Source organism: Talpa europaea, assembly GCF_964194135.1.
Source record: "Talpa europaea genome assembly, chromosome: 7".
Lineage (NCBI taxonomy): Eukaryota > Metazoa > Chordata > Mammalia > Eulipotyphla > Talpidae > Talpa > Talpa europaea.
The window spans coordinates 85,520,205-85,537,623 of NC_140074.1; the positions used below are offsets into that span (position 1 = coordinate 85,520,205).

General features: G+C 50.6%; 1 protein-coding gene across 4 annotated transcripts in view; it reads left to right on the plus strand.

Moving 5' to 3' along the window:
* Positions 1 to 17,419, plus strand: part of ABR (ABR activator of RhoGEF and GTPase) — a gene marked incomplete at both ends in the record, with an annotated part of 132,654 nt that overhangs the window by 89,582 nt on the left and 25,653 nt on the right. For all 4 annotated transcript variants that reach the window (XM_084237187.1, XM_084237186.1, XM_084237188.1 and 1 more), the window contains 6 exons: positions 1,627 to 1,749; positions 2,094 to 2,169; positions 2,645 to 2,749; positions 3,654 to 3,728; positions 5,967 to 6,064; positions 6,443 to 6,574. In XM_084237187.1, coding sequence (XP_084093313.1) covers positions 1,627 to 1,749; positions 2,094 to 2,169; positions 2,645 to 2,749; positions 3,654 to 3,728; positions 5,967 to 6,064; positions 6,443 to 6,574 — 609 coding nt within the window. The remainder of the gene's footprint in view (positions 1 to 1,626; positions 1,750 to 2,093; positions 2,170 to 2,644; positions 2,750 to 3,653; positions 3,729 to 5,966; positions 6,065 to 6,442; positions 6,575 to 17,419) is intronic.

Below are 17,419 nucleotides of genomic sequence, written 5' to 3' on the forward strand. Positions count from 1 at the left end.
GACCCAAGTACACTGCTGAGGGGAGCAGCGGATGGCAGGAGAGGTTTGCGCGCCATGTGGGACCCTTCTCCGGTGGCCGGGGAGCAGCCGGGGATCGAACCAGTGCTGCAGAGGCTGCAAGCAGCTTCGCAACCCAGCGCTCAACCGCTGTGCCACCAGGGAGGCCCTGGTTCTTTACTCTTAAGAGGCAAGTCTACAGTGAATGTCACTGCACTCATTTCTCTGTGATAGATTCCCTACAAGTAGGGTGGCTGGGGGAAAGGACTTGTGCATTTAACTGCCAGATTTGCCCCTGAAAAATTGCCTCTTAGTCCCCCCATAGTGTGAGGGGCATTGCTACTCCACACTCTTCGAACACTGACTATGAGCACTTGTTACAGGTTTGCCAGTCTCATGGGTAAAAAAAAAAAAAAAAAAATTACCAGAGGTGAATTCTAACTGAGGCGCTTGAGGATAGTATTGTAAATGATACTTGAAGTATAGTAGCAGTTACTAGAAGAGGGTCCTTTATAAATTATAAACTTGGATAATTGGAGGGGAAGGGGATTCTGGCTGAGAGGGAATGGCTTCCTCGTGAACAGGGAATAATATCATGAAGCTGAGTGTAGAGCGGAGGTGTGGTGGGATATCAAGCTGGCTATGGAGGCTGGAACTCAGTCAGGGGAAGCTAGGAATTGGGGTTTTATGCTGAAGAGTGTCTGAGGTCCTTAAGCAGGGTGTCTTGCAATTCCTGGGATTTAATTTATAGAGGTGACTGTGTGATGACATGGAGAGGCTAATGCCACTGAAAGAAGGTTTTTATTACAGTTTCCAAGAGTGGGGGCATGCCCTACCCCAAGCAGGGCTATACAAGGAGGCACCAGGCTAGGGCAGGAGGTAGGAGAGCAGGGATAGCATTGCCTAGAGCCTGTGTTGTATTTTCTAAGAGAAAACAGCTCAGGACTGTCTAGTTTGAATAATGTTGGCAGGCTCTGGTCAATAGGGGAGGTTCTAGTTGTGTGTACCTGGCCCTGGGTGACAGCGCAGAGGGAATATTGGCTTAGCCTGTAAGAATTACACAAAGCAGGCCTACCCAGTGGTGCAGCGGTTGAGCGCAGCACTGTGAAGCTGTCCACAGCCTCTGCAGTGCCAGTTCGATTCCCGACCAGCCAGGGAGATTCCCACATGGCGAGGCAGACCTCTCTTGTCTCGCGCTCTGCTCCCCTCAGCAGTGTACCTTGGCCCTTCTGCCTGTACTGCTCCCTGCTCTGTCTCTGGTGAATTCTCTCACCCTCCCACGCCTCTGGCCTGTACCCCAGTGCTTGTATAAATAAATAAATCTTTAAAAAAAAAAAAAAGAATTACACAAAGCAGGAGGTTGTGGTATGGACTCAATTGGTGGTTTGCATTGTTTTGTATAGGAAAGGTATAACTCACAGAGGAGGCATTTATTATCTTAGGAATTAGCTTGCCCTGGGAGTTAGTTTTCTCCCTTACCAACTAAGCCCCCAAGATGTCAAAGCATCATAAAATGTAGAAAAAGAAAAAACATCATTAATACATAGGGGAATGTTGTGTTTAGAGCTGCTGAGTGAGAAGTGGAGGCTGAGTATGAAGAAAACCATCTGTGTCCTCTGTCCTCTGCAGAAAGCCAACAAAGGACAGAGCCGGGCCATTGAGCGCCTGAAAAAGAAGATGTTTGAGAATGAGTTCTTGCTGCTGCTCAATTCCCCCACAATCCCTTTTCGGATTCACAATCGGAATGGAAAGGTCAGAAAGAGGGGGATGGGACAAAGAAAGCGACCTTCCTCTGCCCAGGGCTGCCCCCTCTCTGGCTCCCTCTGACCTGTGGGAATCAGGCCCCTACCTCCTAAGGAGGCTGCCACTGCTCCAGCGCCCATTCCCTCTCCCAACTGGTGTGCAGTCAGTGCCCTCTGCTGGCCATCATGGGCACTGCCAGTCCTGTCATCTGGCTTCCCAGGAAGCTTCCCTTTCCCGTTTCCTCCTCCAAGCCTAAAGGGAGAGAGAAGGAACTTTGTTGGGAGCCCCAGGATCCAGCAATGTGCTTTACTTGCTTATGGTCACCTTACTGAATTACCATCTCCTCTCTTCAGAGCTACCTGTTCCTACTGTCCTCAGACTATGAGCGGTCAGAATGGAGAGAAGCAATTCAGAAACTACAGAAGAAGGGTAAAGTCAGCCCTGATGGTGTCCATGGAAATGATGGGACTTAGGCATTTCCAAGCACTTTCATGTCCAATATTTCCACTTTATCAGTATCACCTTTTATTACCCTACGATTTGCCGGGGCAGGTGGTGCTTAATTGATGTTACTAATCATTTGAGGCCCAAATAATTTAAGTAATGTGCTTAAGGCATAGGATTAGTAGCAAAAGAATCAGACCCAAAGCCCAGGGTAGTTCATCTTTCTCCCTTATTCTTGCTCTCTCTTACCACGTACTTGAGCCTCTTCAGTTAGACTCTCCCACCTTACCCCTTTAACAGCACCCAGTTCCCCTGTGAGTGCCTATGAGTCTTTACCTCTCTTCCAATGAGCAGCTCTACTCCTTGAGCTAAACTTTTTTTCCTGCAGCAGCCCCCAAAAAAGAGCAGCAGGGCCTAGTAGACCAGTGATGACATCCCCCTCTCTCGGCTTCTCCTGCAGACCTCCAGGCTTTTGTCCTGAGCTCAGTGGAGCTCCAGGTGCTCACGGGATCCTGTTTCAAACTTAGGACTGTACACAACATTCCTGTTACCAGCAATAAAGACGGTAAGATCTGGAACCCAAGATTGCCCCATCGGCAGGGTCAGGCCTCCAGGGCATTGCTGGGGTCTTCTACAAGTATCTAGCCAGACACTTGGCTGTAATTGGCTAATCTCTGCTCAACTGGCTCTGGGACAACTCTGTTGCCAGGTACTTGAATAAAGGGACTTCCCTCTACTGAGCTCCCAGATGGCCCCAACTCATCCCCAGCCCCCTCTGGCTTGAGAAAAGAATCTGGCACCTTGGTGCACTGGGATTATGTTAATATAAGTATGAGGTAGTCAGATAGTGAAAGCAACAGAGCGGAGGGGTGGGGGAGTAGATGATTAGTGCAGCATATGAGAAATAATGCCAGAAGTATCCAAGGGCCAGATCTTGGAAGGCCTAGAACGCCTAGAAAGGACCTCTATTGTCTGCTCTGTAAACTGAGGAATCCATGGGCGCTTTTGAGTAGAGATCAGTGGTGACTGGGGCTGAAGGCAAGCTTTTCTCAACATATGGACAGCATCTGCCCCTCGTGCCCCAGGGGGTCAGAGCTGATCTATCTCTGTTAGCAGAGTGACTTATATTGCTTAACTTCTACTTTTCAAGGCTAGACTGAGGAGGGAAGCCATGGGCTAGGCAGGACTCAGAGTGGGAGGGAAAGTGCCCAGGATAATGGTAGGAAATCCCTGGCCCAGGAGGGTAGCTCTGGAATGGCCTCCCAGGCTGCCTGGAAGGAGAAAGAGCAATAGCTCACATTCCCTGGAAGCTGAGAGTTTTGGAAACTTCTTTATCCAGCCACTAGGTGGTGCTGTCAAACTAGGGCTCAGACTGTCTCATACTCTGCCAGCCAGGAGTCTGGGGTGGAGAAGGTGAAGCAGAGGAATCACTCACCACCCTCTACCTTGAAATCTTTTCTTTCTTACAGATGATGAGTCTCCAGGACTGTATGGCTTCCTCCATGTCATCGTCCACTCTGCCAAGGGGTTTAAGCAGTCAGCCAGTAAGTGTGCCCTGACCACTGGCTCGAGGCTGAGACTGGGTGGACCATTGTTCATCTTTTCACAGAAAATGCCTATGGACCCACTGCATGGGGCTTCTGACGTCCCACCTGCTCTGCTCTGGTCTTCTCAAGCTGGCCCTGCCAGCTGCCTTGAGATGTAGGGCATTTCCCCAAGACCCAGTCTGCTCCACCCCCACCCCAGGTTTCTGAAATCCTAGATTCCAGTTACAAGCTGTGTGACCTTGGACAAGTCCTCTTCACTGAGCCTCAGCTTCTTTCTCCATTAAAGCACTCTCATGCTTGTTAATACTGATCTAAGATCAGGATAAAACATGAACCTGTATGCACAGCACCAAACACACTCACATACCCATCTCCCCCCTTTCTTTATCACCATCCACTAAATCTGTGCAATTCTTTGTTTTTTTTGTTTGTTTGTTTGTTTGTTTTATTTTTTGTTTTTTTGTGGGACCCTCGCCTGCGGCCGGGGAACGAACTGGCGCTGCAGAGGCTGCGGGCAGCCTCGCAGCCCAACGCTCAACCGCTGCGCCACCAGGGGAGGCCCGAAATCTGTGCAATTCTTAATGTTTCACAAGTTACAATTACACTTTTTATGTAATTTTTCTCCCCATAGGAATTTGCAAGTCAGATAGTTACTAGGTTCTCCCATTTGCTATATGAGAGGACTGAGAGGTTCTCCCATTTGCTAAATAAAAGATTTAACCTCACACAGGATCAGAGACCCAGGGCTCCCAGCTCTTCTTCTCTCAGCCTGCACCTTCCCACTCTTTCTCCCTGGCAGTGAGATCTGCCCTTTGCCTCTCTCCTAGTGCACCACAGAGGTTTTGCCATTGGTCCACAAACAGCCATACAAAAAACATTTACTGTGAAACATGAGCTCTTAGAGTAAAGGGGCCTCTCCTTTCTGTGCTCCCATCACCCCAGGGCAAACCACCTGTCATCCTGTTTTGTCATTTAAAATCTGCCTCTCCCATGGTGAATTCTTTAAAGGGAGGAACCTGTGTCCTTTATCGTTGGATGAATAGGAACCTACAAATGCTGAGTGAAATAGTTGATTCCCAGACATCTGCTGTGTGCCTGAGCACCTTAGTAGGTGCTGGAGAAAAGCAGGACATCATCCAGGGGTGGGCAGTACTCGCCTGTTCAGAGCCTCTCTTATCTCCTTAGAAAGCCCTGGCATCCCTCTGTGCTCACTGACATCATTTCTATTTTACTCATGAACAAAGCTGGGACCCAGAAGGCCAAGGAACTTTCCCAGGGTCAGCAGGTAGTGGAGAGGAATTCATATCTTCTGACACCAAAGTCCAAGGCCTGTTCTTGGTACCAAGGGTATACCAGTGACTAAGAAAATAAGACTTCTGCCTGCGTGGTGCTGCTGTGAGCCAGCAGTGAGACAAAAAGACAGAAAACTTCAGTTAAAGTCAAGTGCTATGAAGAAAACAACAAAAAGCCAAATATGAGCAGGCATTTTTGTTGTCATTATGACTGTCACTCCAGGTTTTCAGCACACAGGCCAAATGGCCCTCTGGAGACTCCCACCTCAAATGCCAGTGACATTCTCTTGAACCTGGGATCACAAGAAGGGGGAGGGCGGGAGCGGCTCCTTTAGTCAACATGGTGAGTGAAGACCTGGCTTGAGGCCTCAGTGATGAGGCAGCCAAGCAAAGATCGGGGTGAAGAGACTACAAGGGCCTAAGATGTGAGCAGCAAGGGGAGAGGATGGCGAAAGAGGCAGGCAGCGCAGAGCCATCTAAGAAGAGGATAAAGAAGTGGGGAGGGGGCCTCCCTGGTGGCGCAAGGGGTTAAAACACAACCTATGAAGCTGTCCGCAGCCACTGCAGCACAAGTTCGATCCCTAGCCAGGGAGTACCCACATGGCGCAGCAGACCTCTCCTGTCTCACCCGCTGCTCCCCTCAGCAGTGTATTTCAGTTGATCTGCCTGTTCTGCTCCCCACTCTGTCTCTGGTGAATCCTCTCACCCCCTGCACCTCTGGCCTGTACCCCAGTTCTTGTATGCTTAAATAAATAAATCTTAAAAAAAAAAAAAAAAGAAGTGGGGAGGGACCAGATCCCCTAGGGCTGTGGGGAACACACCAAGGGCTCCCTGAGGGATATGGGACAGATGCCTCCTTATCCCCTTTTTCCTTCCTGATCCCACCAGCCCCAATTTGGGCCACAGACCTCACTCGGCCTATCTCTGCCTGTCCTCTCTGTAGACCTGTACTGTACCCTGGAGGTGGATTCCTTCGGCTATTTTGTCAGCAAAGCCAAAACCAGGGTTTTCCGGGACACGACAGAGCCCAAGTGGGATGAGGTAAGTGAAGGATCCCCGCAGGGACCCCTTAACTGAGCACCAACCATGCCCACCCTGGTCCCTGAGCTTATGTCCTGTTGGCCGGGCATGGCCAAGCCTGTTGGTTGGACCAGCTCTGTCCCTTCTGCCCCGGACATCCTACTCCCTCCTCAACTGGCTTCTGATCTGGGTATTGTTCAGACATGGCATTCAGTTCAGGACCCAAACTCCACTTCATCAGTGATTTAGAGGCTTCTGGAGCTTCTCCATGCCTCATGAGGTAGTCTACAAGGATCCTCCTCACTCCAATCTCCCCCATGCAAAGTTAAGACCACACCTACCAGGAAGCCAAGCATCCCAGGTCCGGAGGTTCAGGACCCATATTGCATCTTTCCCCAGGAATTTGAGATTGAGCTGGAGGGCTCTCAGTCCCTGAGGATCCTGTGTTATGAGAAGTGCTATGACAAGACCAAGGTCAACAAAGACAATAACGAGATCGTGGACAAGATCATGGGCAAAGGGCAGATCCAGGTGAGCATCCAGGCGTAGCCTGGGCATCAAGGCGCAAGGCTCAAGGAGGCTGCTGGGGGTGGTGCCAGGTGGGAAGGAGGTCTTCTCACCTGACATCTTGGTTCAGATGCTTGGCTTTTTGTGACTTGGGTTCAAAGCTAGTTTGAGAAAAGTTCCTTAAGGTAGTGGTTTTCCTTGTTGGAGATGGTGTTGTCTCTATCAAGATATGTATGCCTGGATCCTTGGGCTTCCACACCCAAGGTAGGTCCTCCAAGCTCCTGCAAGATGTACTGAGGGATGACAACTCGCTTTGTTTTCATATCCCAGCTTAAGTCTACTGTTCCCTTTCCCAGGAACACCGTGTTGAGAAGGATTCTGAGGCTGCATCTCCAAGTGCTGTGTTTGCTAAGTAGTGTCTGCCATAGGAGAAGTGAGGCCCAGCATTGGCCATTTGACTAAAAGAGCTTTGCATCTGATTTGATTGCTTGGGGCTGCTGTCTGATTTGTTGGTGGGGTCGCTGGGCCTTATTCACCTGTGTCCAGAGCTCGTTGATGTAAGATGGGGTCTGTATGTATTGGTAGAGGCAGATCAAGAGTCAGATCAAGAGTGTCAGCTGCGTTTCCTAGTACCCTCTGCTGTAGGGGTAATGGCCTTCTTGCAGCCTGTATTTCTGGGAATTCTGCCAGTTTTGAAGATAACTGTTAGCACTTTTTTTTTAAGATTTATTTTTTTTATTTATGCATATAAGAGCTGGGGCATAGGCCAGAGGTGTGGGGTGGGAGGTGGGGGTGGGGGTTGGTGGTGGTGAGAGGATTCACCAGAGACAGAGTGGGGAGCAGAACAGGCAGATCTAGTGAAATACAATGCTGAGGGGAGCAGTGGGCGAGAAAGGAGAGGTCCATTCCTCCATGTGGGTTCCATGTGGGTCCCCTGACCGGGGATCGAATTTAATGGTGCAGTGGCTGTGGACAGCCTCATGGCACCAAGACAGACTCAACTTCTTGCACCATCAGGGAGGCCCTATTCACTTAATTATTGAGAGTATGCTAGCTTGGGCAAGCATGAAGCTGTACACACTCCATCTGGCACCTTGCAACTCAAGTGGCCTGGTTTGGGGGTGACCATGGAAAGGAGATAGTAACTGGCATGCACTGGGATTGAGCCATAGTCATTAGGAGCCCTAAGGATTGCCCTAGACATGATCTGAATTAGGGAGCTGAATGACACATTTTCACAGAAAGCATTTGTTCTTTTTGGTAGCATTGCCCCTTGGGGCCCTCTGTGGGCCTCCTGTTCTCCCACCCTGTCTCAGGCTGCAGTATTTGAACAGGGGAGATGGCACTATTCAGCTGGGGGCCTGCTGTGCCTCATGTCACCCCATGTTCCTGAATACCTCCCTTCCTACCACAGTGGGACTTGCACCCTGCTCCCAGCACTGTTGCCTGGGAGATGGTGCTGCTAGGTAACCACAGCCAGTCCTTCATTATTTAGGAAATGGGGGCTAATGAGAGAGAGAAAGAGCTCTCTGCATTCAGTTCCTGGAACCTACTTTCCAGGGATAAGAAGTAGAACCCACATCCTTGGGTTGGGCCAGAGGAACAGGCAGGGAAAGGGTTCTGGGCTGGCCTGTCCAGCCCCAGGAGAGAGCCAGCCAAGAAACGTGGCTGGCTTCCAGCGCGCTCTGGGCCATTGGTGGCTGCGGAATGGAAGAGTTCAGAAGGTGTCCAGGGCCGCCCACTCAGTGAGCCCTGGGCCCTGACCCCTCCAGAAGGCAGATTCCAAGACTCAGTGGCATCATCCCCACCTGGACTCCCAGCCCTTTTTTTTCCTCCTTCGATCTTCTGTCAGCTGCACAAACCCCCATGGGAAACACACCATAAATCATTCCATCTTGGAGACAGGAGCAGATGGAGGCAGTGGGGGAGGGGGAGGAAGCCAGGTTATGTTTGGCAAAGCAGAAAGCACGGTCTGGTAAGGAAAATGTTTCTGTGTTTAAGCTTCGAGGAATGTTAAATGCCTGGGAGTTGATGTTAAAAAAAAAAAATCCTTCCTGCTGCCAGCTGACCTGGGCCTGTGAGCGGGTAGTTCAGAGCCAGCATCCTCTGGAGGGCTTGGAAATACCCCAACCCTCAACAACCAGGGCACAGCCTTGGCCTCAGCTGGGGGACTATATTACTTCTTACGGACTAGAAAGGAGGGGAGGGGTGTCCCCAGTAGTGGCGTGCTGGGCCTCCAAAAATCCCACTTGCCTGTGACTGCCCTCAGGGCCACTAAGGATGTCCAGGCTGGGTGGAGAGCCTGCACTGAACCATTCCCATGTGGCCAGATCCCATGGAGCCGCAGAACGGTCTGTTCCCACAGCTGCCCCCACCTCCTTTCCTGCCACATGTCCAAGAAAAGGAATTGGCACCAGCTTCTAGCACTGGTTCTGCTCCCCTTTAGCAGGCACCGGGATGGAATGAAGGCCTCACTATAGGGTTGAGTCCCTGGGATATCTGGGTGGCCTGAAGAAAAGGCAGGGAGAAGAGGCACCACCTCTGTTGACCCTCACTCTTATCTAAGCCTTTCTTTTGCTCAGCCCATCCAGAAAACAATAAGAGACCCCACTTCCTCAGCCCCAGGAGTTTGCTGCAAAACGAGTTTTTCTCTGGGTTTTCCTGAGGTGGTAGGAGGCAGGGAATATGGAGGGGCAACTGAGGGTGGGGATGGGGGCAACATTTAGTGACAGACAAATGGCAGTGCTAATCACCAACCTGAGTGTCCAGCACCTGGGCACTTGGAGGCCTATTCCCAAATGTTACCTCGTTCACCCTTGCAACAAGGAAAGTGCCTATCATGTCCTCCCCATTTCTCAGAGGAGGACACTGAGGCCCAGGTACCTCTGCTGACTCTGCAGGGAAGGTCATGCTGTCTCCTCTGCTGTGTCCCTGTGCCCCAGGCCTTTGTTGGGGAGTCTCCCAGACTGGCTGGAGGACACTCGCATGGCTCGTGACCTGGAGAAGGGGCTGTAGCATCCACTTTGTGACATAAGATGAGCCTAGGCCTTCCTTATTCTGGATTCCTCTTACCTCTGGGCAGGGGCCATTTCTGCCTGGTATACCTGGAGGGAAATAGAATAAGCATGCATGGAAAAGAGGTGGGGTGGGGCAGGGGATGCTTACTGTGCAGTGTGCCCAGCATGGTACTGCTCCTCTGAGGGGCATAAGGGACTCTCCTCAGGGAATCTATTGCCAGATTGGAAAGACAGGTATATCAGTATCCTCCAAGACACCAGAGAACAAGGCAAGATGCCAATAATGATAAAGATGACATCAGAAAGCTAACTGTGAGCCCCACGTGGGGCTAATGCTTACAGCTGTTGTCACAGGGTATCATCACAGGACCCTTTGGGGCAGAAGTGTCATCACAATTTTAAAGATGAGAAAACTGAGGTTCAGTAACCTGTGCAGGGCCAGGCAGCCAGGTTGGGAGAGCCAGGCCCTGAGGCAGGCTGGAACCAGAGCAAGTGCGTTGCCCTCTGTAGGTCCTCCCCCTGTTCCACATGTAATGCCATAGAAACTTGTGCATGAGAATTCAAAGAAAAAGAAATCATGGTGGGAGTTAGGAGGCTTCCAGGAGGAGGTAGAGTAAGAGGGATTTGACATCTCCAGGCTTTTTAAAATCCAAAAGCAATGTTTCTATTAGAAAGAAAATTGTAATGATAGGAAAGAGGCTTGAAACAAAATCACAGATCTCCCTTCCTCAGGTATATACATTTTGATAGTTTTAATCACAGTGTGTATTTTGTAATTTTTCTTTTTTCATGTAATATCATCACAGACCCCCTTTTTTCAAGGCCTGTATGTAGTCCTTATAATTACCTTTTTTTATACATTGTAAAAAGTACTTTCTATGTATTTTATAAAAACCATTTTATATAATGGCCAAGTCATTAATTGCCATTTTAGGACTGTGTTGTTCTGGCAAGGTGGGTGGGCTCTGGGGCAGCAGAAATGAGTGGGGTGGGCACATAGGAGAAAAGGCTGCATGTCCGAGGGCAGGGAGGCAGGAATGTGCGGGGAGTATCCCAGGAAATGAAGGCGTCTGCCTGTCCTGAGCAGGAGGGTTTGTGAGCAATGCAAGAAGGAATTAATAAGAGACTCAGTAGAGCTTTAGACCAAAAGGAATCCTAAATGGCATTTAATCCAGGGGCTGGGGGGGGCGGTTTGGAGGTCGTTGGGAAGTAGGAGAAAGGGAAACTGAGAAGAGAAAGGGTGAATGATTTAGCCACAGTCACATAGCTCATTAAATGGTTAACTACTGGACAGTGAGTGAATGAAAAAGTTCGTAGATAGGGTGGGGGCAGATTTGGATGTCAGCACATGACTCTTAAGTGCCTGTTCTTTGTCACTGCAAATTTAATGGAAGATCCTACCAGCTTGGTGCACTTCTTATCTTCCAGACTCAGGAATCCGCCTTTTCTTACCCAGACCTAAGACACCATTACCTCCAGATTCTCCATCCAGGCCACCCCCCACTGCCTCCTTTGCAGCCCAGGGAACAGCTGAACCCAAAGGCCCCCTTAATCTGCCTGGGCCTCCTGGCCCCTGGGGATTCCCATATGTTTATCCCAGTCTATTTCCAACCACGCTGCTCCAGGCTCCAGATGTGCTGTCCCCAACTGGGACCTACCCACTGACTGATTAACATATTCCCAGGGTCCAGTCCTTGTTGGCTGGCTGGGCCAGAGGGGACAGCTCTCCCTGAGAACCCGACAGCCCAGTTCCTGCCACTGACTCTGGGCTAGAAGCTACCTAAGCCAGAGGAGCCCCTCCATGCCCTTTTCCATTCCAGCTCAGCCACAAGCCTAGAGGATAATACCCCCTGCCCTCCCCCAGTCAGGAGGCAGCTTCACTTCCCTATGAGCCAGCTGGGGCACAGGGGTACACAAGGGGCAGGGTTCCAGGCCAAGAAAGAAACTCCAGCTGACCCTATCCTTGGGTGGTAGAAAACCCCCTTCATCCCCTAGTGCAAAGTTCAGGCCTGATGGGATGCCTCATCTTCTGCCCTACCCTCTTCTGAAGCTTGGAGGCAGGGTCTGAAGGGAAAGAGTGTAATTTCTTTGATATTCTTGACCTGGCCGCTTGGAAGCTTGTGAGGGGTCAGAGCTATTATAAATGACACATAGGGAGATCTTGAAGGCCAGTCCCCTGCTCTCAGGCCTGGGAGTGCCCACAGAACCCAGAGCAGCAAATCTCACATCTAGCTGTCTCCGTGAAGCTTGGTGACACCATGTATAAGTCCATGTATATTGCTGCGCAGCCATCTCCACCATCCATCTCCAGAACTTTTTCATCTTTCAGCTGAAATATCATGTCCATTGACCCACTCCCCATTCCTCCTCTCCCCACCCAGCCCCTGACAACCACCATCCTATTTTCTATCTCAATGAATCTGACAACTCTAGGCTCTTCATAGAAATAGGATTGGGTAATACTTGTCCTCTTGTGACTCCTCTTGTGACTGGCTCTCTCCACTTACCATAACGTCCACAAGGTTGATCCACGCTGTAGCATGTGGCAGAACTTCATCCTTTTTGAAGGCTGAAAAATATCCCATCATACACATAGCCCACGTTTTGTTTATCCATTCACATATAGAAGGACGTTTGAGTCGTTACCACCTTAGACCTTTTTACACTTGAGTGAGACAAAGAGCCTGGTCTCTGAGGATGGAGATTCCATGGCCTCCTTCTCTTTAGCCTCGCCCTACCTCTTTAGCCTCACCTCCAGTTGTTCATCTTGCTCTAGCTGTGACTAGAGAGCAGGACCCCAGCACTTTTGCCTTGCTCTAGCTATCCCACCTCTGCCTTCTCTCCCCCAAGTTAGGATTCCCTGTCTCCTGATTGTCATGTCTCTTGTTTGCCCTCCCATCAGTCAGTGGTTTAGATTTATTGAGTTTGGAGTGCAGTTACCTGATGCTAGGAAGAACCCTAGACCGAGGGGCAGAGGCCAAGTCCTGGTCCCTGGAGCCCTGGGGCCTCCATTTCTTCATCTCTTAAGTTGGGGTCATTGCAAATGGTCCTTGACTTACAAGTCTTCAGTTTAACAATGGTGCAAAAGTGATAGGGGTTTTGTAGAGACTGATGTGCTATGCTCGTGATGCTGAGCAGTGGTTAGGCACCACAGCCTATCAGCCTTTTCAACTTTCAGAATTTCCCACTAACGGTGGGTTTTTCTGCATGCCACCCCATCTTAAGTCAAGGAAGATCCGTATCCCCATTCTGCCTTCATTAACAGTTTTCTGTAAGGCTCTAAGGATGGAACGTACCTGAACCATCTGGGCAGAGCTGTCATGCAATCCCTCTTCCACTAGTTTCTTCCTCCATATCTGCTGAGTGAGCTCCCTCGAAGCAGCAGCACTGTGTTGTGGATACAAAGAATGGCCAGGATCTCACGTGTAGTAAAGAAAACAGATGAGAATTTTGATCATACAGCCAGTGTTGAAGGACTTTGAAGCCACACACAACTCTGTTCAGAGTATAGCTTCTCATCATTTGGGAGAATAGGATAAGTTCCTTCCCTCTCTGAGACTCAGTTTCTTCACCTGTAAAATGGGCTCCAATGGGAGCTGAATGTGAATGTCCAGGAGCCCTTGGCCCTGGTACAGTCAGTCCAGTCATGTCATGACGTCCCTGTACCACACTGACAGATCTAGGCACGCTGTCCCCTGCCTTCCTGCGGGGAGTCTGAGTGTTTCTTATCAAGCAGTCACACCCCACCACAGAGGCTGTCACCTGCAGGTGAGCTCCTGTTTGGATGCTAGACAGGTGATATAGACCCAGCTTTGGTGAACCAACCTCAGAGCTGGTGGGGAGGTCAAGATTGACCTCAGCACCTGCTGGCCTAAGGTTTCTCTGTCATGACCCCAAGGCCGTGCAGCTTTGGCTCGTCCCTCTTGGAACAGCTCAGGCCAGAGTGCAGAGGGAGCGTGGAGCTGGGAACAAGGGATCATTGTCAGCCGGGAGCCATGTCTGGTTTCAATTACTCTGCCGAGCATGAGGAAATTTGGAGTGAGTGTGGGTCAGGACCCTGTAAGGTCCCATCCCAGTTCCCTCCCTCTGGCCCCCGAAGGGTCTGTTGTCCCTGTTTGACTCTGCCTGAGGGTCACATCTTTATTGCTGGGAGCCTGGGCTCTGAAGCATTGGCCTGGTTGACCCTGGAGCCCCTTCCAGGTCTGGTCTACTCTGGTTCTTTGTGGCTGGTACCCAGAGGTGCCTGTGTCATCCTGGTGGGTTGACAGAGGGGCATAAACATGGATCCTGGATACCATCTCCCATTTGTCCTTCAAGCTGCATTGTCCCACAGCTGGGCCCCTGGAAGTGATCTGGTTTTGACTAGAAGGGGCAGGGTTGGTGGCTATGAGAAAGCCTTGGCCTATGGGGCAGGCCAGAGAGCTTTTCCCTTTCATTCTGCCACCCTAGCCCTGGCCTGGCACCTTACAGCCCTAGGCAGTTCCCTGCCCTGGTATACCAGAGTGGCTACACTGATTGGGGCTTTCCAGCCTTTCCTCCAGAAGACAGATCCCTTGCGCTGCCCCCAGCCTGGATGTGCACATCCACAAGCATCTAGAGTTCATCCTCTATATCTTTGTTGCCTGCTGTGGTTAGTGATGCCCACGGGGAGCTCTTCCCTTTGCCATCAGCACCACTGTGCCAACGCAGAGGCACATGAAACGGGAAAGGTTGAGCACCAGGACTGTCCTTCAGGGGCCTGTGACTAAAGTCATTGTCCTTCTTGGCCCAGCTGCCCCAGCTGTTGCAGACTCATTTGCTTTCCAGCAGCCCACCTGCTGTCACTCTTCAAGGCAGGTCTGGGCGCTTCGACTATGCTCAGAGAGCGTGCAGCAGCCTGAGAAAGCCAGAGTCAGGATCCCAGGAAGAGCCCACCCTGCTGTCCTTTGGCTTCCCCAGACTGTAGCATGATCTCTTTCCTTGCCCCTGCTCAGCCACGTCCATCTCCCAGGTGTTCCTGATTTGGGGCGCCTGGACTCTGCCCTGTGGATTCGGGAGACAGGAAGCATCCAATAGTAAACAAATGGAGGCTGGAGTCTCCCACTCTCCCTCTTGCCCCATTTAGGAATGTCCCTTTGGCAGACAGGACTGGTGCCCACTCCCCAGCCTGCCTCTGAGAGGTAGGCAACAAGCAGAGAAGTTGATCTAAGAACCCTTGGGAACTGATTCATTCAGGCCCTGAGAACATACAACCTCCTGATAAACCAAAAGAGGGGTGCTCTCCTCTCAGCTCTGGGATTGGAGGAGTGGTATAGATTCTGATGCAAAAGACCTGAGTGTGAGCCCAGCTACACTTTTAAGAGTGAGGTGGCCTTAAGTGACCTCTCTGAATGCTACCTCTGGAGTCTGAGTCAGTATTAAATGAGTCCTTGGAGCTTTCTGTACCTGGGGAACCACATGCTCAGTAATGCTAACCTCCCTGCAAGCAGAGCCTACTACTTCGCCCTCCAAACACACTGGTTGCTAGTGTGGACCCAATTTTGACTTTTCTCAGAACCTTTGAGGACTTAGCAGAATTGCCAGGGAACTCCCTAAGTGGGGGCTGAGGCTGGATGTGACTGCCAACAGGTGATTGCCAGTGGCCTCAAGCCTGTGGCCCTCCCAACTGCCAGGCCAGCTTTTGCCATGGTGCTGAGGAGTCTAACCCCCAGGGACTGCACCCCAGAACTGGGATGGGCAAACCTGGGCACAGCTCTGTTCATACCCTTGGAGGCAAGAGCCAAGCTGTGCTGGATTTGAGGCCAAGGTGACCCCCAAAAAATAGCAGCCCAACGGACTTGATGAGATAAGCGTAATCCCATTGTGCAGCTACTGAGCAAAACCCATGCCAGCAAAGCAGAAGCCCAGAGTTTTCCCAATGCAGAGAAGTAGAGATAAGACATAAGTTTCAGATCCAGAACTCTGACCTGGAAGTGTCCTTAAAAAGCCCCTAATCTCTCTGGCCTCCACATCTCTTCCGCCCTGAGGGAGAGCAAGGGCTGATGGCCCTCATCAGAACTGTCCTTCAAAATTGCTCTGTTCCCTCCCACAGAACTTAAGATTTGAACCATCCCCTTGAAAGTTGAATCAGGGGCTTCATTCTCTGCCTGCAAAGCTTGGGGATTACTAGAAGGAACCCCCAAGGCAGGGGATGGTGGACGAAGGCAGTGTAAGCAGGTAGGGTCCATATCCCTACTTCAGCTGCAGTTTTCTTCTGCTTTTGATTGGGGAGGGTAGATTTTCACATAGGATTTCACTTGGTATTTTTTTTTTTTAAAGCCAGAATTGGGGGTAATGTCCTCTGCTTAAAAAAACAAGTCATTGATGACTCTTTGGTCCAAATTCCTGTTTTGACAGATGTAGAGACTGAACCCAGAGAGGGAAAGTGGCTGCTAAATCCACAGTAACCAGGCAGGACTTGCACCATAGAGTCCCTGGCACTATCCTCTGTTTGCTTGAAGCTCAAATTTGGGTGGGAAAGAGTTGCTAAATAAGAGAGAAAGAGACAAGCATGGGGCTCAGCAGACCCTGGCCTACTTTCAAACCCTCCTACCTGAGGCTGTTATGTCTTCATTGCCTGACCTGGGAGGATCCCTTGGGTGCTCTGCCCGCTGGCTGTGCTGGGGGACCCTGGCCACAGCACATCCTTCCTGTGAGTAGGGGCAGGCAAGTGGCCAAGCGGGGTCAGGGTATTGGTCTGGCCTTGAACTATGTCAGGAAGCCATGGATAGGCTTGTGGGGAGTGTGCTCTGCCTACTTTCTCCCTGGGTTTTCTTTTAGATAAGCGAGATGTTCCCAAAGGCTCAAGTGGATTTTCCATCCTTTTTCATGACCAAATATGCCTTAAGAATCACTAGGGGTTGCCGGGGGTGCCCCGCCACCAGGGCATTTCTGTAGTGAACACACTCCTGGACTCTCAACTTTGCCAGCCCACATAGAGCACTCTGGAGATGCCCCTGAGGGGGTCAGGCAGTGGGAAGAGGGGCTGTGTGGGAAAGAGCACATGCTTTGCATGGTCCATGAATAGACTCAGGCCTTTGGGGGAGATGGATCCTATTGCATCTTGGACAGGCTTGGCTGGGCTGTGAGACAACTAACTTCTAATCCTGGCTTTCCTGTCCTAACACCTCACCCACCTTAAATCTTGAGCCCACCCTGGAGCCTGATCCCTTACCTCACCCTGAGTATCCATCTATAGCCACCCATAGCATTTATCTACAGAGCTGAACTTCCAGAGCTTAGAGAACTGCAACCCCAGGCATGGCTGGTTAGCAGGCAGGGCCCAGACCGTGGGATTTCTGGCCTGAATGTCTGAAAGAGCCTCCAGTTGATGGCCAGTTATCTCCCTATAGGAATGGGTCAGTGGTGGGGTGGCCAGGGCTCAGTTAAACTGTGACAATGTCCTTCCTGCCTGGCATGTGGTGTGCATATCTATTGAATGATGAGTGAATGAGTAAATGAATGAAAATGTAGCATCTAGGCTCAACTCTGCCATTACCAGTTCCATGACTTTGAGCAAAGTGTTCCCATCCCTGGGCTAGTGCAGGCCTTGGCCATGGCAGATATTCAGAAATATGGGATGGGTAGATAGGAAACATAAATGGGTCTCACTTTCTCATTCTGTGAAGAGCTCTGCCCTTTAGTGTGCAAGTTTTGGTGAGGGTAGGCCCAGAAAAAGGACAGAATGCACGTTAGGAATATAGGGATTATGGAGCCCTTAATCTTAAGGGGACTTTCTCATCCCATTTCTCACAGTTCTCCTGTGGCGTGCCACCCTCCATGCCTGCATGCACACCCTCTTCAAGCATCCCAGCATCCTGGCTCCCATGCACTG